This window comes from Hippopotamus amphibius, chromosome 12 (genome assembly GCF_030028045.1).
Source record: "Hippopotamus amphibius kiboko isolate mHipAmp2 chromosome 12, mHipAmp2.hap2, whole genome shotgun sequence".
Taxonomy (NCBI): Eukaryota; Metazoa; Chordata; class Mammalia; order Artiodactyla; family Hippopotamidae; genus Hippopotamus; species Hippopotamus amphibius.
This window is the reverse complement of record NC_080197.1, coordinates 76,012,004-76,031,285: the sequence shown is the minus strand read 5'-3', so window position 1 is coordinate 76,031,285 and position 19,282 is coordinate 76,012,004. Positions and strand designations below refer to the sequence as shown.

General features: G+C 53.4%; 1 protein-coding gene across 3 annotated transcripts in view; it reads right to left on the bottom strand.

Moving 5' to 3' along the window:
* VWF (von Willebrand factor) overlaps positions 1–19,282 on the bottom strand; it is a 130,755-nt gene that overhangs the window by 4,605 nt on the left and 106,868 nt on the right. For all 3 annotated transcript variants that reach the window (XM_057702124.1, XM_057702122.1, XM_057702123.1), the window contains 9 exons: positions 17,651–17,753; positions 17,218–17,292; positions 16,169–16,273; positions 14,816–15,021; positions 12,418–12,567; positions 7,256–7,366; positions 4,887–5,067; positions 4,011–4,051; positions 3,373–3,489 (listed from right to left, as the gene is read on the bottom strand). In XM_057702124.1, coding sequence (XP_057558107.1) covers positions 3,373–3,489; positions 4,011–4,051; positions 4,887–5,067; positions 7,256–7,366; positions 12,418–12,567; positions 14,816–15,021; positions 16,169–16,273; positions 17,218–17,292; positions 17,651–17,753 — 1,089 coding nt within the window. The remainder of the gene's footprint in view (positions 1–3,372; positions 3,490–4,010; positions 4,052–4,886; positions 5,068–7,255; positions 7,367–12,417; positions 12,568–14,815; positions 15,022–16,168; positions 16,274–17,217; positions 17,293–17,650; positions 17,754–19,282) is intronic.

The following is a 19,282-nucleotide window of genomic DNA, read 5'->3' as shown; positions in this document are numbered from 1 at the left end:
CCCAAAGAGGGGGCAAGCTGGTTCCTTACACGGGGTAAAGTAGGGGTGTTTAAAAGACTAAATTTCATTCTGTGAAAACCAAATACAGTGTCATTCTTTTTTTCATCCTGCTGCATTTAGTAATGACCACTTAGAGATTCATTCCTTGGGGTCCTGAGGTTTTTCTCCTATGAACATCTTCCAGGTCAATTTGGAGCCCCAGAGAGAAGACCTGGTCCTCTCACATGGCTCCCTTGTTAATTGCACGTGGACTGACGGCTCCCAACCAGCAGGGGAGGTTAGGAGTTTATGAGGGGCCACTGAACTCACTGGGGAAGCCACAGAGAAAACACACAGGCAGGAAGACACTGCTGACATTTGAGGCCATCAGGTAGTATTTCACTGGTGAGTTTTAACTGTGTTTTCAAAAACGCACAATTCCTAGAAGGTGTGGACCAAGGTGGATGGGAAAGGAAGAAAGAGCTGGGAAAAAACAGCATGAGTGCATGTGAGTGGTTACAGTCAGAAAGAAGAAATAAGGGACTTCCCAGGTAGCGCAGTGGGTAAGAATCTGCCTGCCAATGCAGGGCACGTGGGTTCGATCCCTGCCCCAGGAAGATACCACATGCTGCGGAGCAACTAAGCCCATGCGCCACAACTACTGAGCCTGTGCTCTAGAGCCTGTGAGCCACAACTATTGAGCCCATGTGCTGCAACTACTGAAGCCCACGTGCCTAGAGCCCGTGCTCTACAACAAGAGAGGCCACCACAATGAGAAGCCCGCGCACCACAACTAAGAGTAGCCCAGCTCGCTGCAACTAGAGAAAGCCCGTGTGCAGCAACGAAGACCCAACACAGCCAATAAAATTAATTAATTAATTAATTTTTAAAAAAAAGAAAGAAGAAATAAAATGAGGCTTAAATCAGGCAAAATTTCATAGGAGCATGGATTTGGGCATTTTTTAGTGAATGTTAGAAGAAGAGACTAGGAAACACCCTCCACTCAGCAAGCCCAAGGAGAAATGTGCCCAAAATCTTTACAGGAGAAGTGAGGGGTGGGGGACAAACGGAGGAGGGGGCTGCACAGTGAAGGGACAGGGTGGTGGAGGCACAATCCCCCCCAGCCAACAGAGGCAGAGGGCACGGTGAAGCCAAGAACAGGGAACGATGGTGAGCGCTGTGGGAGGAGAGGGACAGCAGGAAGTGGAGGAGGGGGTGGGAGGTGACAGGAGGTGGGGAATGATTTCAGAGGTGCAGTGGGACTGGGGAAAGAGGAACAGGAGGAGGACAGGGAGCAGGCAGAACCCACTCACCGGAGTAAACAGAACAGACCCTATGAGGCGAGAACACAGCTGCACAGGTGACAGGCTTGTCTGAGCCCTACTGGGCTTCCGGCCACTGCTGATGGGGAACGCACTGCACGGTGGCCAGGCGGACATGGAGGGAGTGCTGACCAGGCTCTCGCTGGAGCAGCCAATCAGGAGCGGCCAGGTGCCCAGCCAGCCACAGAGGTCGCTTGCTCAGGTCTGAGCGGCCAACTAGCCCTGCTCCCCGTGTCCAGGGATGCCCCCCAAACTCTCCTCAACCTTTTTCATAAACTACATCGGCTGTTCAAGGACCCCAGCCTTATCTCCCTGCTGCCCTTTTCTAACTCTTGCTTATCTGCCAGGCTGTCCCCATCCCCCCTCCTGGGAGGTCACTGCCCAAGGTCAGCCCATGGTCCTGCTCCCTGAGGAGGCCTTCTCAATGTTCCCGGTCAGGGTCACCTCTCTTCCTCAAGCCTTCCTTCGTCTCTACCACCCACCAGTACAAACACCAGCTGCTGGGCTCCTTTCAGGTATCAGCATCATCTCCCCTGGAGGAGACGGAGGACTCACCTCTCTGAGGAGGCTAACAGTTCCATCGGACGTCGGCAGTTCAAACAGACTGACCTAAACTTGACCCATCACGGCTCCCCACTTGCAGGAGGCCTCACGGAGGCCCTTCATGGCAGAGGCACATGACGGGACCAGGTAAGGATGCTGAGCTAGAATGGGGGCATCAGAGGCAGAGCTCAGCAAAGGCTGAGAGCCACACAGCAGGGCTAATCTTGGGGCTCTCATGAGGGAGAACGTGAGTACAGTGCCCTGGGGAGACATAGGGATTTGGGCGGCAAGGAAGAGTACACACACCAAAAGGGGCCGTGGATTTAAATATATTTAGAAATCTATCTAGACTGGATTCTAAAGCTGGATTTCTATAGATGCAGGGGAGGTGGCTGTGCCACCATCTGACCACCAGAGGGCACTGGTAGAGAGCAGGACACACACACACACACACACACACACACGGCCCCCCTCCACACACACACACCCTAAAACAACTGGAATTTTAAATTAAAAAAAGCAAAAATGCATACTTCGCTGGCTTCTTTCCAACTGAGGCAGGAATGTTCTCCTTGAGCCATTCTATCAGAAACAGCCGTGTCTCCTAGAGACCCCTTCCCTCCCTGTGTATGTTACTAAGCCCCTACCTGGTGCCAAGTGCCATGCAGGGCACAGGTGCAGAACACTCCCTGTCCTCAAGAGCACTGACCGCACCAGCACGAGTGCTCCTCATTCCTACCCCCCCCCCCCATCGCCCCTCCCCACTGGCCACTGGGCAGTTCCTCTGATGAAGGATTCCTCCCGGACCCCGCCCAGACCCCGCCCATTGCCCCACCATCTGAAAGAGCGATTATTATATTCTGTGCATCTAGCTCACAAGAAGCTCATCTGACCAGCTGTATTTTCTAAGACGCAGAGGGCAGTTTGCGGAGGAAACCAAGGCGTCCACCTGAGCATTGGGTCCAGCTCCCTGAAATGGGTCTGAGTCATGATTAGAAGAGTGAAGTGCACACTTTCCTCTACCCAGCTAGAAAATGATGATTCCGCTTCCCAGAACTCCCCCTCTGGAGGTGCTCAGAGCAAACACAGTCATCTTGACCTGGCAAAAACGGGGTGAACTATTTTAAACCACCTCAACGTCCAATAATAAAGGTATATGTTGAGGCAGATCCCCTCCAAAGAATGCTGTGTAGAACTCTCACACAGCAGTGTCCGATAAATAATTGTGGACCCACTAGTAAGTGTTGGATATCTGTTGACTAATTGTTAATGTTTTCAAAGAACGGTAGTGATGTCAGCCTGTGCAAACACAGGAGGAAAATGTTTAAAATTTCCAAAACTAAATTATAATTATTTCTGAGAAATGCAGTTTGGGGAGCTGACTTTTAGTCTCTTCCTTACAGTTGCCAAATATTGTCCATAATCAGAACATCACGAACGCTTTCATTTAAAGCGCCCGGTGAGGTCCCATTGCTTGGGTCCCACAAGGACCCGTCCACCCCCCAGGCCCCCCACGACCCTCTCTTACCACAGGGCAGGCCTCGCAGTTCGTCTGCTTGCACTCCACCTTGAATCTGGAGATGAGCCCCGTCTGGACGGTGCAGCTACAGGTCGTGCACACGTCAATCATCAGGCTTCTCCCGGGCTGGAACCAGAGGGGCGGGGCCAGGGTCAGGCCTCCCGGCACCCCGACTCCCTGACCCCCGACCCTCCCACTCACCTCAGCCCCATGAGCTGTCTGCCTTAGGTGTGGGGGCCCGGCTGCCCAACGCTGCCAGGACCCATCACCCCAGTTCACCTCCTGTCCCCGGAGGCCCGCTCCCTCTCCCGCCCCCCACCTCAAGGATGCTCTGGTGAGAGTGAGGGCTTTTCCGGCAGAGACGGAGCTGGCGCAGAGAGAGAGGGGACAGACGGGAGCTGCACAGAAGAAATGCTCATGCCTGGGGTGGGGGGCAGGAGGTGAGAGCTAGAAAGCGGGGCCCAGGCCCTGGAGAGTTAGGGGCTCCGCTCCAGGCCACCTGGGAAGCCCTGGAGGAAACGAAAGTGTGGGTGGGGCAGGTCTCTCTGGTTCCTTTCACTTGCACTTCCAGGTGGCTGAGCTGCCCACCCTTACCACAGCGCGCTGTCCCTGCACCCCAACATGCCCTGGAGGAGGCGGCAGCTCACCTCAATGATGGTGCTGTTGAGCACGCAGGCCTGCACGGGCTCTGGGGAGAGACAGGCGCAGGCGTGAGAGGGCGGAACACAGCACAGCCGGCGCAGACCCGAGACCTGCTGCTCCCCCTGGGCTGGGCCTCCCTCCTCCACCTGCCCGTCCTCCTCCCCACCCCACGCCACCCGCCGTGGGTCCTTCTGCCAGAGCCCACGTGACCATGCTGACCCCAGGCCCGCAGAGGAAGGGCGGCTGCCTCCTCCCCACTCTGGAGGCCTCGAGGGGAGGGCCCTTGGTTAAGTGCTTCACACTGAAAGGGTGAGTGGGAGGAGGTTCGAACTTGTGAAAGAACGAAATTCTAGTTTGGAAACTTTAAGTCCCAAGATAAAATCACACAAAGAATTTACGGCAGGTGGTGGTGAGCTGGCTGTTGCTGCTGCTGTTGGTTGTTTGGCTGGTTGGTTGGTTAACTGGTTGATTGTGTGGTTGGCTGGTTGGTTGGCTGGCTGGTTGGTTGATGCAGTTAGAGGGAGGGGCAGTTGGAATACCTTTTCCAGCTGAATGATTGAGAAGGCGTCTCCAGAATCAGAGAAGCCTGGGTCCGATCCCAGTTCTACTATTCAGGGAAGTGAACTGAGGTATAATGGTACCCACCCGGTGGGAACTGTCATAAGGATGACATGAGACAAGGTGCAAAGCCAGCACTGAGCACAGTGATGACCTTCAGGAAATTGTCCCACTTCCCTCATCTGATCTGCTTTCTCCCCAGAGTGTTAGGAACAGACGGGAAGATTTCATCCTGCCTGTGTCCCTGAGCGGCTCAAAAGGCAAGGATTCGGGCGCCTTAGAGGAAAGAGAGCCTTCAAGGCGGGCCTGGCAGCACGTCTTACCACAGCGACAGGTGGGGCAACAGCCCGAGGTCTGACAGTTCATCTGGAAGCCCAAGGGACAGGTGGGGACATCCAGCTGGGGGCACGAAACGTTCCTCTGTTGCACGAATACCTCCTCCTTGACTCGGACACACTCGTAGATGAGGCAGGGGTCCTCGGGGGAGGGCCAGTGAGCGCCAACCTGTGGTCAGAGCACCCGAGTCGGTCTGGGAGCCAAGCTCCCATAGGAGTGGGCGGGCCCCTCAGGAGCTGGTGTCGGCCCTGGAGGTGAGCGCGGCGCAAAGGCTAAGCCCTGCCCACAGGATGAGGCCCACAGCGGGAGGGAGTGACAGCTCACCCGGGTCCTTCAGTGAGTCTGGGTCAGAGTCACCCTGACCAAGATCCCAGCTCAGAGCCCAGTGTGTTCCCAAGAGAGAGTCTTGAGCCACCAGAGGAAGCACCTGGGGACACCTGAGGATGCTCTCTCCGCCCTCAGCTCGGTTGGGAGCTGACTGACCAGGGATGGCTGCATGGGGAGGTGGCAGAAGGAAGATACAGAGGAAAACTCAGCCCGGCACCAGCCTCGTGCTGCTTCCTCTGGTACAGGGAGCCGGGAAGACCAGGGATGCTGGTGTCTGACCCTCGGCCCTGCAATCTGCCCCGAGCTTCCAGCCCACACACAGGTGGCCTGTCCCCAGGGCTGGATCCACAGGCAAGGAGCACTGAGTGTCCAGAACACCATTCAGAAGGTCCCTGCAGAGGTTCTGCCTGGACAATGCGTGACCGCGAGCACGGTCTATGTGAACCAGCTCCCAGACACCCGAGCGGGGGGCGCCTGGTGACATCTCCCGGCTGCCGTCCCCTTTCTTCCCTTTCCAGAAGAGAAGCAGAAAGTGCAGCAACTGCAGCCTCTCTCTTGACTCCCCTCTCCTCGCCGTCCCCACACCTTCCCGCGGCAGGCCACGCCCCACTCGGATCATCTACCTGCCAAACTCTGGATGCTCAAGAGGACCTGTGCCTACCCACACCCGCTGGTCCCTCTGTGTTCCCAGAGCCACTGCAGACTCCCTAGTCTTGTCGGCAAGACGGAGGCTTGAATTGGAGGGAAACTCTTTTGTAAATACTGATGTGAGTCAGAGCCGAGGGAGCCCCATAGGGAGGTGAGGGACCAGGGCGGCATGAGGCACGGCAGGTGGGGGGCAGGATGCTGAGCCTCAAAGGGACCAGCTGTCAGCCCCCACCAGGATGGAGCAGCCTCTGACCCTGGGGAGGAGGTGCAAAACCAGCCTGATTCCAGGATGGATGGGGAGCAGAAAAACTGAAAGTTTTTGGGAGGAGGGACGCAGCAGGGAAATGCACAGGTACCGGGATCAGAAGACGGAGATGGGAACCCTTGTGGGAAACTCATCGAGTGCTTCTGTCACCACTGAGGAGGAGGAGGAGGGGGAGGAGGCCGGTGGGCTGGGGTAGGAGATGAGCATGTTCAGGGCAGGACAGTTAACCCTTTGCCCTCCTTCTAAACAGAATGTGTTTTGGTCTCACTGGAGGACTCAGGAGGGGAAGGCCCCTAGGTGCACCTCACCCCCTCCCAGCACCCACCTCCTAAGGATTCCAGGGCTTAGCATCCCCACTTCACCTTTATCCATCAGAGTAAAAGGACTGCTAGCATCCTGGCATCTGGGCTAAGACTCCCGGGGAAGGATCCTCTGTGTCTCAGAAAACGGCTTGATGAGTGTCCACAGCCAAAGTGAGAGCCTTCTGGGCCATGAAGGAGAAGCTACCCTGCTCTGCTTCGGGGGAGCGGATCTTGCTGGGGTGGGGTGGGGGGCTGGGCAGGAGAAGACAAGGGTGGGGAGATGGTCGGGGGCTGCAGCCGGAGCTGCAGAAGTAGCTCAGGGGCTCCAGGAACAGAAATTCAGTTTGCTTCTCTGGCCTACATCTCTCTCCAATAGAAATCAGTGAAAAGGTCAGAGGTGGCCAGTGCGGTACGAGCAGTATTTGCCGCCTATGCAGGTGGCAGGTGGCAGGCCCACAGCACAGCCCTGCACCAGCCACCAGGGGAAGCAGGTCCTCAGATTCACAGGTTAAACAGGAGAACAGAACCCCCACCCACAGGAGTTCACACAACTCACAGGGAGGGAATTGGGCTTCTCCCAAATCCACACAATGGGAAGTTTGGGGCAACCTTAACTAGTTCCCCAGGAGCAAGGTAATCCCAGCTGACATCTGGATAAACCAACAGCCACATTAAACTCTCTGTGGGGAAAGCAAAAGGCAGGGAATGAGCTTCTACTTTATGGCTGAAACCAAGGCCAGCACTGGACCCCAGATGGACAACCAGGCTGGTGAGGCCCCTGCCCTCCGTCCTACCCTCCCTGGCCCAGACTCACACTCTTCCAGTAGGACTGGGAGTCTCCCCGCGGGGAGCCAGTCACCACCTCGCAGGCAGACGGCAGGCACCTTCCACAGCACTCGCCTTCATGGAGAACGTAAGTGAAGCCCTGAAAACACACAGAGGGCGGTGCGTCAGGACAGGCCGGCAGCAAAGACACAGGCGTCTGGTCTACCTGGCAGGTGTGCAGAGGAGCCCTGGGGCTTGCAGAGGGACAGCTGGACCGGAGATTTTCATCTCTGTCCTCTGCCAGCCCCACGATCGTGCAAAGTGTTCAGGAAGCATCACCCACTGAGTCACTACGTTTCTTACACCAGCAGAAGAGACACAACCCTGCCCTTTGCAAGCTTCCACCTAAGACCAAGAGCCAGTCTACGAGAGTATAAAAGACGCTCCGAGTTCACACAGCAGCAGCCAATTGACCTGGTGTTTATCACAGCCCAAATCTAGGGTCCCCTACTGACAGGGGAGAACATTCTAGAAGCCTGGAGTCCGGGCTCTGCTCTAACAGGGCTAATTACCTGCATGACATGAGTGTCTTGACACAGGACTTCTCACCAACGTGCAGAGCTGGGCTTCCCCAGGTAGTCACTTGACATTTACCTAGTAGTATGGGGCACAGGGAGATGAGGCCAACCTTCCCTAGAAAGCCTGCCAGGGCAGCCAGCAACCTGCAAGTCTGAAGTCTGCCAGCCTATCCTATCTCGGAGGTCCTCCAACCTGGCCAAAGCATGGGGAACCTGGATTGAAACCCTCCAATGAAAACTCTGAAGCAATGTACAGAACACAGATAAAATGATGATGCATGAGGCTGTCTCCAGGGGCCAAGGGAGGAGAACCCAGGGTTGGGCAGCATCTCAGAGAGGACGAACTGCAGCCGTTCTGGTGGGGGTGGGCCCCACGCCTGCTCTGCTCCCCAAGTGCACTCACAAGCAGGGCCAAGTCAGAGGACACGCTCAACACTCGGTACCATCCCAGTTGGTGCCTCTCCCAGGGGAACACCAGGACCTCGGAGACCTGGCTCAACTTCACGGCATCTCCATGGGACCTACTTACACCCCAACCCACGTCACAGCGGTGCCTGGTGAGCTGTCCTCAGTCTTTGATCAGCTGAGATCTAGTTAGTTATCATGCACCTGTGATGTACTAGGTGCTCTGGAGGAGCCAACAAATTAGGATGATACGATCAACACGTCCTCCGCTACAAGGCAGGATACACAAAATGGCACAAAAGAAACCGAGACACTAGGGAGCAGAGAACAGAGGCATCAATGCCTTTAGGGATCTAGAGTCACTTGTGGGCGTCCCCCTCAGGGTGCGGAGTGGTCTGGATTCGTGCATTCTTCATGTTTTCTGCTGCCCCCCCTCCCCACGGGCAAATACACTGCGGGTTATGCATGACCCAGGCTGGACGCCCGGTTCCCACAACCCCACCAGCTTCTCACGCTCAGATGCTCCTGGCCACGCCCCCAGCTTTCAGGGCTGCCCTCTTTGCAAGATGCCCCTCCACAGGTCCAACAACCCAGGTTTCTTCCTGCACAACCTGGGTTCATCCTATACTTTCATCTCTCTTTGTTTCCCCCGTACTCCTCCAAACCCTCTAGCTTATATCTGTCCAAAACAGACATCTGAGACCCTTCTCCTTTCTTCTCTATCTTGTTTTCGCTGGTTTCCCAATTAAGAGTGGAATTAGGTAGGTCTGACATCCACCCAACCTGGAAGCAGATGCCACTGAAAAATAAGCCCCTCACTGATTTAGCAGCACAACTGCCACAGCTGAGATGGAGGTGGCAGCACGGAGTGCTGGCCCCTGTCCCTTGGCCGGGTCATTCTGGCCTCACGAGGCCGGTGTTGCCGGCTGGACCAGCCCAACAGCAAGGGCCCTGGGCCAGGGGCCAGGACTCGCCCATGTCTGCTGGCTTCGGATGAGCCGCAGAGCTACGGCCAACTCCACCCCCTGTGCCGCCCCTCTGCTTTCCAGCAAGTGGGAGGAGCAGCCCTGCCTCTTCTTCCTTGTGGAGGAATATCACCAGGATGAATTAAACATATGGATTGCATTTAGTCGCTGAGAACACAGTTCCTAAAGCCGCGATTTAGTCTGATCCTGGGGTCTAAGGGTGGGGAATTAGGTGGTCAAAAGGTAACAGGAAGAGCCAAATCTGACTACATGTTGGATCTGTTTCTTTCACTCTAACCTTTGCTCCCTATTGCTTTTGTTCACTAAACGGATACTGTCTACACATAATGGCCTGCCTCAGGGAACCCTGCCCCTCTGCCTGAATGTTAAACCAAAGTGCCTTTGTTCAGGGAAGCATCCGGACCCTGTCCACCTGTGGATGGCTGCAAGAAAGAAGAAATTAACACATCCCGTCCCCGAGGCTGGCCATTCCAGGGGATATTTGGAAATCTTACCGCCTTTTTACTTTACTTCCTCACCTCCTCCCCCTCCCTATGCTATGAAAGAAATTGGCATCCAAACCCCAATAAGATGGTTCTTTTGAGTCTTTAGCCTGCCAACTTCTCAGCCCGCCAGGCCTGTCCTGTGGTGAGCAGCGTGAGCTTGGACTTAGTAACAATAAGCCTTCAAAGAAAAGCTCCTCTGAGGTTCAAATGAAGGAGCAGGAATTCCTCCTGTCGTCAACGTGGAAGCAAGGCCACAGTACACTATTAAATGCTTTGGGACACCAGCAGTGCCCTTTGCTGCTTGCTCTACATCACTGTTCTGACGTGACAAGTAGAGAACTAATTATGGAGGTGGTTGGGGAAAGTGTACTGCTGCAGACAGTGTCTTATAAAGGAAGAATCAGAGGGTGATATGGTGGTAATGTTCTCTCTCACTTTTTTTTTTTTTTTTTTTTTTTTTGGCCACAGCCTAGATGACAAATGAATTCAGGTAAATGAGTCTAAATGTCTCTGGGGTCTGACCAGAGCTGATACTCTTCCCTTTGAAGGATGGAGCCTGAGGCCATTCACTGAACTCCCACCTCAACTCAACACACAATACAGACCAAAGCCCAGCCTCCCCACTCCCTCAGCTGTAACTAAACCTCAGCGTCTCCTTCTCCTCCCAGAAAGTGTGAACACTCAGTGTCTAAGGCAGGCCACTCTCCTTCCTGGAGCCATCACCGGGTCAGGAGTTCTGGACGTGATGCCCTCTCCTGCATTCCTGACCTCAGTACCCACTATCCTCCTGAACCTGCCTCCAGCCCCACAGCCTCTAGACAGCCAGGTTCACACCCCATGCCCCGCACCCTCCCCAGCAGCTGACTGGACCGGAGTGGGGACTGAACAGAGGGTCCAAAATCTATGGGCCAAGCTGAGCCCATCTATGTTCTTCTTGAGAAGTTCATCTCTGGAGCCAGAGACTGAATAGGTCCGACTGGACAGGGTGAACCCTGGACCTGAGAAGCCACACTGAGTTGAAGCCAGGTTCAATAAAGCCATGTGCAAATGAAGCTTCTGAGAAAGCGAAACTCCCTTCCAGGCCCGCAGCAAGGAGGAGCCAGATAGATGGGCAGAGAAAAGTGGAGACAGGGGCTCACGGGACAAGCGGAGAGAAAAGTTGTACAACCACAGGGCCCATCCATAAATACCCTGCACTTCCTTTCTGAGTGATTCCTGTCTTCCCTATAAATCCCCTTTTTATTTTAGCGAGCTTGAGTAGATTCCATTCTTTGCAATCAAAACTCCCTACCAAAACACAAAACACACTAGGTGCCCATTTTATAAAAACGACCTCTAAACAGCACTCTCTTTACTTGGTAACAAGTTATTTCCACTGCCTCCTGTGGCCTGTGGGAGGAGATGGAGACTGATGGGTTTCCAAAACTTAGTGTTCCCCAAAGGCACACCTGGATACCACAGCATCCTCCTCTCCCAAGGGGCCTGGCAGCCCCGCTCCTCCTCAGCACCAGCAAAGCGGGTAGAGACACAGATGAACTGAACGGACTCCCCTATTTCTGGATTCACTCTCAGGCCCTCCCCTCCATCACCAAGCCACACACACACTTCTGGAAAAAAGCATCAAGAGCCTTCCCTTCACCGCCGTTACCAAAGCAGCCTGCCCCCGACTCCTCTTCTCTTATCATCACTTTCTACTGATAATAATGCAGTGCTAACAGTGATGGGACTGAGCAGAAACCCGTGGGGCCCTCCTGGCATAGATCTCCCCCACAGCCTCTGCTTTAGCTCCTCTCTGAAGAACCTAGAAAACAGTACTTGATGCACATTTCCTGAGTTGTTTTGCAGATGTGAAAGACTCCTGGAGCCCAAGGACTTAACCCTGTGACCCCATCCTGTTACCTCACTATCAGCCAATCAGAGACCTGCTCACGAGCTGATCATGTACCCTGCAACCCCCTTCCCTCACCTGGTTTTTAAAAAGGCTTTGCTGAAACCCTTCTGGGAGCTCGGGGGTTTTTTCGAGTGGAGCCACCCACCTCCTCGCGTGGCCCCGCAATAAACCTCTCTCAGCTCCAAACTCTGACGTTTCGGTTTCTCTTGGCCTCTCGGTGCGTCAGGCACAAGAACGTGCGCTCACAATAACAGCATTTAACCAGCGAGCAGAATTTGACCCGTAACTCCCCCTGCAGACTGCGATTCCCCTTTTCTAGAGTCTGATCAGTCTTCAGTGTGCAAGAATAGAGCGCCCCAAGCACATAGGAGCCTTAGGGGCAGGCCACCACAAGAAGAAGTAAAAACTGAATTGGGGGTTCAAACCCCCAAACTATACCTCAAATTATAAACTGCTCTGGAAAATCACCAACCTGTGTAGAAACACTAGGGTATATTGACACGGGACCATCTCAGAAAATTCAGAACATATGTCTGTACTAGCTGTAGGGTAAGGAGATGTCTAAAGGGGGAAGACATAGGAAAAAAAATCAAGCGCTGTTTTCTAGGCAAATAATCCACGTCTCTGCTTAGACCAACTTCCTAGCCCTATGGACTCAAGGCCACACAGCAGACGTGACCATCAGGCAAGAACTGCTCACAGAAGGACGACACAGCAATCCTTTCCTCATGCTTCTTTCCTTTATCCAGCCCCACTCCCCTGCATGTCCCTCCCCTCTGGCCTTGAACCAGAGGTTCCTAAAGGGGCTTCCTTGCCCGTTCCTGGGATCCCCTCCCCTACTTCCCTACCCCCTTGCTCCCCCTTACCGGCTGGCAGCTGTCTTCACAGGGCTTCTGAGAGCACTGGGCCACACGCAGGCCCATCACGGCATCCTCCAGGTCCGTGCAGGTGCACACATCACAGCCCTCCTCCCAGAACTGGCCCACGGGGTAGATGGTGCCCCGGTGGACACACACCTGTAGACAAGGTTTCCATGAGTAAGCTCACGCGGTTCATCTAAACAACAGGTGAGTAAGCATCTATGGCGTGTTGGAAGCTACTGCAGGTGCTGAGACTACAGCAATAAATGGAAACAACATGGTCTCCGCCCACGTGAAGGGATGCTTACGTAGTAGAGTTTGCCCTCTTCCCTCCCCTGCCCACCTGCCTTAGGAAGGTCCACCCCGGGAATGGCCCTTGTGAGCCCTTCACAGCCCTCAGGTGGGGATGTAACACACTGGCTGCCTTGACCCTCTAGCATCACTGCCCTGACTGCATTTAACTCCTTCCTGCATCACACGGAAAGCTGCACCCTAATTCTCAGACCTAGTAATGTCCTTAGGACCCACCCATGTATAGTCCTCTGCCCCATTAGGAGTGGCCGAAGGTTGGGTGTGGGGGGGCAGGGGTTATGAATGAGTGTCTCCTTGATGCCCACCAACGACAAGCAGAGATTCAGGCACAGAGTGTGGGATGTGTTTGAGAGACAAGAGATCCTGTTTGGAAGAGTTGTGGGCTGTGGATGGAACGTGGGACATAAGATCCTGACGGTTGTTTATGATTAGAATTGTAAAGCCTGTGATGCATGTGATATACGACACTCAGACTTTATTTTCTAAAAATGAGGTATTAAAGAAACTCTTTGATCATGAGACTTAAAGGTAGGTTTTAAATTATCCCAAATGTGTCCTCCAAAGCTACAAACATGTCTCCACGTTTATCCACATAATAACAGTACACATTTTTTAAACCGTTTCCCTATACCTGCTCAGTCTTCCAGCTTCTGTGCAATGAACTCAGTGAATGAGACCCCTTATTCTTTGATTAAGAAGCTGCCCTTAAAAATGTTACTACTCAGAATCCTACTTCTAGGAATCTATCCCAAAAGACACACTGGCAAAAATACAAAATGACAGACGCACAAGGCTATTCGTTACAGCATTACTAGAAATAGCTAAAGACGGAAGCCACTCAAATGTCAGTCGATATGAATGAACTAAGCTGCACCCTTGCAAGAGGTTACTAAGCAGCTGTGAAAAGGAATAAGGCAGATTTCCATATGCTGACAGAGGATAATTCTACTAAGTTTGTTAAATGAAAAAATAAACATTCAAAACTGAATTTATAATATGCTACCCTTTTGGTGAAAAACAGGAATCAATATAAATCTATAAAATTTGCTTATATTTTCAAAAAGAAAAATAGATGGATACACCAATGAAAATTATAAATTATGAGGGGAGAGACGGAACAAGGTAGAGCAAGTGAGGGTGAAACGGAGAAAGATCCTATGGTCCTTGCCACCCCCCAGTCCCATGTCTTCTGCCTGCCTTTTGTCTGTAGAAAAACTTTAGCCAAAGAACAAGTTTCATTAGAGAAGTGAGAAAATGCAGAAACAAATGAAAACAGTCAAAGGAGACCAAATAAAAATAGTTTAGTCATGAAGCAAAGTCAAGGACCTTTCGTTCCAATCAAGGGCTACAGATAATATTCTGAGCCATGTCCTGTGAGCTGTCTTATACATACTGAAATCCCCATCAGCTGGAAGAAGTTAACTACATGATGACCAGGCTGTAGCCACGACATAAGCTGCTACAATTCTGAGAACTGGCCTCAAAGAAATGAAAACAAACCGACCCTGGAACTGAAGATCAACTGCACCTAAAACAACCAAGACGATGCTGGTCAGACCCCCGACGACCAGTTTCAAGATGACTGTCAGAGCTGCCTGTGTTGTTTCTGCATGTAGCCCCCCCCACTCCAGTCTGTAAAAGCTCTTGCCCCTTGATTGTCAGGGCGGGGGTGGGGGAGTCAGGCTTTGGACAGGTGTCCACCCTCCCCCCTGGTTGCTGGCATCCAAAACAAAGCAAACTTTCCCTTCCACCAGCCTGGCCTCTTTACTGGCTTTTGAGCGGTGAGCAGCCGGACCCCACCTTCAGTTAAAGGGCAGAATGAGATTTCTGGGAGTGCATCTTGTTTTATAATTCAGGTTTTACAATCATGTATGTGTTTAGAATCATTTATGGTACCTGGCCATGCTGAGAACATGGTAGAGTCTCTGTACTAACCTCCTGAGCTAACTAGATTTAGGCTGAGATGGAATGCAGACAGCATCGCCCCCCCAAAACCTCACCCCTGGCACCAGGCCACATAGCACTTGTTTGGGCAGGAAGGCAAGCCTTCCACAAGGAGCATGTGTCTCAGATGGAGTCGAGCAGCCCCTACCTTATCAGGGAGGCAGGTGGTGGTGGTGCAGCTGCAGTCATTGGTGACAGTGGAGGCCAAGTACCCCAGCGGGCAGCTCACCGTGGAGTTGACACAGCTGCAAGCACACTCGTACTCATCACAGCACTGGGTCTTCCTAAGGGCCGGTGTCCGGTGTGGAGGACAGGAGGGCAGGGACCCCCTTGGACATTCCTCCTTCCTGCAGGCTGAGGGGCGGCACGAGGTGATGCCCCGGTCCTGCCACACTGAGCACTGGACTCAGCCTGGGTTCCTAAGCATTCAGCTATGATATAAGGTCCCAGGGAACTCTAGCCCCAGTATATTAAGTCAGAAACACACGTGAGCCCAGCTCAGGAGGTGTGAGATGGTCCATCATACCAAAAAGCAGTTAGTCTGCAGGAAAATAAGAACACTAATGCAAACGTGAAACGTGAAGCAATTTTAATGGAGAAGAGAAGGCTGCGAGGTGTCCACTCCATCACCTTTCCAGGCACACCTGGAAGGGGTGGGGGTCCCTCCAGCTGCAGATATTCAGAGACTACAGCTGTAGCATTTCTAAGACCCAGAGAGCCCTGGGCACACAGGTACTGGCTAGCATTTTTATAAGCTGGTAGCTTATGAGATCCTATCCCCAACCACAGTACCTGGAATAATAAATGACCTACAAAGTTGAATGAAAAATGACAGCAGTCTTGTCAAATCCACAATGCCATTTTATCCAGGCCAAATCCCACCCTGTGTGTTTGCCTGTTCCCAGCTTCCTTCCGATACAATGTGTTCTCCCACCCTCAAGGGCTTCCATCTGGGACCTTGCGTGAGATTCCAAATCAACAGAACAAGAAGTGGGTATTGACTTAAAGTGGATATTCTCAGTAGCTAAACACAGAAGTCAGTTTCTTGACATGTCCAAAAACTTTCTTTAGTCCCACTTTACGCTTAAATCATAGTATTTAGAAATTAAATACATAAACATACAGAGGGAGAAAAATCTATAAATATGTTTGGGAATAAGATTCCGTGATGAGGACAAACCAAGAGCACATCGCCTCCCTCCATGGCTTACGGGAGGATGGGAACAAAGAAAGATTAGATCTGGAGGCTTCTTCATCTCAGGTCCAACTGCCGCCTAAAAAGCCCAAGAGCAGGGTGCTTGCAGCTGTGCCCATGCCGGGTTCCCCATCACAGCCTGCAGCTGGGAGGATTCTTAGAGGATCCAGTCCAGGTGTGACCTTGACCCCTCTGTTCCAGACACACCCCAAGCCCAGTCGCAGCTCACTAGAATACAGGACGCCTTCCCAGGCCAGGAGACAGTGACTGCACCACCCCCTCCTCACCCACAGAGGGAGGACTTACCGCAGGTGAAGCTGGGTCTGCACTCGCCAGGATTGGTGAGTGTTGGCTGGAGGCCACCTTCGCAGTGAGGCACCGGGGGCAGGTCACAGCTCACCAGGTCACACACTGAGGGCCCCAGAGAGAGACATGCAGAGTTCAGCGAGGCCGCTCTTGTACTAGTGAGTGGCTCCCTACACTACATTCCTACTCATGTAGACCTCTCCTGGTCCACATGCGTGGTGATGATGAGATGAAAGCAGAACTAGAGATGGTGATAGAGGTGGAGATAGAGGGAAGGGGAGGGGGTAGGGGAGGGGTGATGATAGATGATAGATAGATAGACAGACAGACAGATAGATAGATATTATATGTTACAGGCGTACAGCACAGTGATTCACAATTCTAAAGGTTATACTCCATTTATAGTTGTAAAATATTGGCTATATCCCTATGCTGTACAATATATCCTTGTAGCTTATTTATTCTACACATAGTAGTTTGTACCTCTTAATCCCCTATCCCTATCTTAGCCCTCTCCCCACTGGTAACCACTAGTTTGTTCTCTATATCTGTGAGTCTGTTTCTTTTTTGTTATATTCACTAGTTTGTTGTAGTTTTTAGATTCCACATATAAGTGATATCATACAGTATTTGTCTTTCTCTGTCTGACTTATTTCACTAAACATAACACCCTCCAAGTCCATCTATGTCATTGCAAATGGCAAAATCTTATTGTTTTTTATGCCTGAGTAGTATTCCATCCTGTATATGTATTACATCTTTATCCATTCATCCATTGATGGGCACTTAGGCTGCTTCTATGTTTTGGCTATTGCAAATCATGCCTCTGTGAACACTGTACCCCATTCTTTAATGCTCTCAAACCTTACATTTAAAAAGTCACTGCAGAATCTTTCTAAGAAGCAAATCCTATTTTCCAGAGGCTACCCTTCCCAGGCTTTGGAAAACCCACATCCTGCTCCTGACCACACGCCCCTTCAGCACCACCACCTGGTCCCCCGGGGTGGGGGTGGGGGTGGACCCGGAGACATGCCCTGGGTGACACGTACCGCACTCGTACTCGGGGCAGCACTGCTGTGTGCTCTGCCGGAGGCGGGCCACCTCGCACGGGCCGCATGTGGGCGCTGGGGGAGGAGACGCCGCAGAGTCAGAGAGAGAGACAGCGGTACCCACCGCAGACTCTCGGCCGCAGGAGCCAGCCAGGCCCGCTGACAAATGAGTCTCCCTGGTGTGTCCTGCTGTCCCCTCAGACGGGCCCTCGGGAGACCGAGGCTGAGGGCCAAGGGGGGGGACAACAGGACAGGCACACACACACATCCCCGCTCCCCGAGAGTTCTACCCGCATGCAGGGAGGGGACCCCAGCCCCGCAAGGGAAGGAGGATGGGGCTGGCACAGGGAATCCACCCGTGGATCTGGTCCACCAGGTCTGGACACGGGGTGGCCTCAGGGCCCGGAGGGAGCCTTTCGGGAGGCGGCCTCACCTCTGGCCGTGGGGCAGGGCTGTGTCGTGCAGTTGACCTTCCGCCCGCTGAGGCACGTGCAGATCTGGCAGGGCTGGTGGTCTGGGACCCACGTTTCCAGGAGCTGAGGGAGAATGAGGTTCAGAGAAGGCCCGGGAGTTCACGGAAGTCGGGTTTCCCCATCCCCAGCTCAGTCTCCCCAGGGAGGCCCAACGCCCGCGCCTCGCCTGGGTCAGGGCCGCGCAGATGAATCAGCCCGGGAGGCGGTGGGGCGGGGGGGGGTGGAGGGACACTGCTTTGTACACTCAGGGGAAGGAGACACCACGGGGTTCAGAAAATGTGGCGCTTTCATCGTAGCCCTTCTGATGGTGACGCTAAAACGAAGCAAGGCAAGACATGAAGACGCCTGTGTCACTCCCCTGCCCGCTTTCCAAGCCAAAGGAGAAGCTGGCATGCAGCTTGACAAAGATTCCATTCATTTCTGCAATGGACTTAAGACTACGTGGCAGGAAAAGCTGAAGCGGGGACAGCAGACCTCTCAGAACCGTCACATTGCTGGGACGGAGGGTGACTTTCGAGACAGAGTCCAGTTTCCAGATGAGGGTCACCCGGGGGTACAGCAGCATCCTCAGGGTAGCAGGCACCCCCACTGCACAAGGGCTTCGGAGCCAGGGAGACCCCCACTCCTAGGTCGGCTTCACCCTCTGTGCCAGGGCCCGGCTTCCTCCCCTGTGAGGTGAGGGCCCCCCAGCCTGCCTCCCAGGACTCTGCAAGGAGCGGGAGGCTGTGAACAGCACAGACGGGACCGCAGAGCCAGGACTGAGTCCCTTTAGACCCGGCCATCAAGAGGAATTCCAGTGAAATCACCCCTGAATAAATGCCTTCTTATCCAGCCGCTCAAAGGCCGTTAAAACGTTCCCAGGTCAGGAAGGTCTTACTTATTCTGTCTGCTTCCACGGACCACAGTCAGCACCAGCCGCTGAGAGGGTGGGAGATGGGAGATCTCCAGGTAAATCCCCGCCTGGGGCTGCCCTCCTCCTGCGGGACTAAACCTCCCATGCTTCCCCTGACACCCTCCACTCACTGCACGCATGCAACAGCCCACATCAGAGGGGCGAGTGCCACGTGGCACAGTTGACGGGCTTTACGTAAACGACTCATTTAATCCTCACCACAGCCCCACTGCCGGGATATTCTATCATCCCCACTTGTCCAAGGAGACAGCGGAGGTACTCGCTCAGGGTCACACTGTTGCAGCTTGGAGCCGGGATCTAGACCCAGAATCCACTTTTTAACACTGTGTTCTGCTGCCTCCTGGTAATAAGTAGCATTACATATGTTCAAGATATTTCCCTAAAGGCTTTACACTGACTCACTGTATGTTCCTTCCAATAACCCTATCGGGTGAATATGACCGTTACCTACACTGACCACCGATGACAGTGAGGCACAGACCAGGAGCCTGACCAGGTGGACTGGGCATCCTGGCCCCTCACACCACGCGCTCTCTCTCCAGACCACAACCGCCAGGCTCAGCCGGCCCCCTGTGGGGCTGTGGGAGTGACGGGCACTGGACACACTGTCCCAGCCCTCGAATGGCTGACGGCCAAGCCGAGGAAATAGGACTCGCCCATGAAAAGTTGAATGAGATCG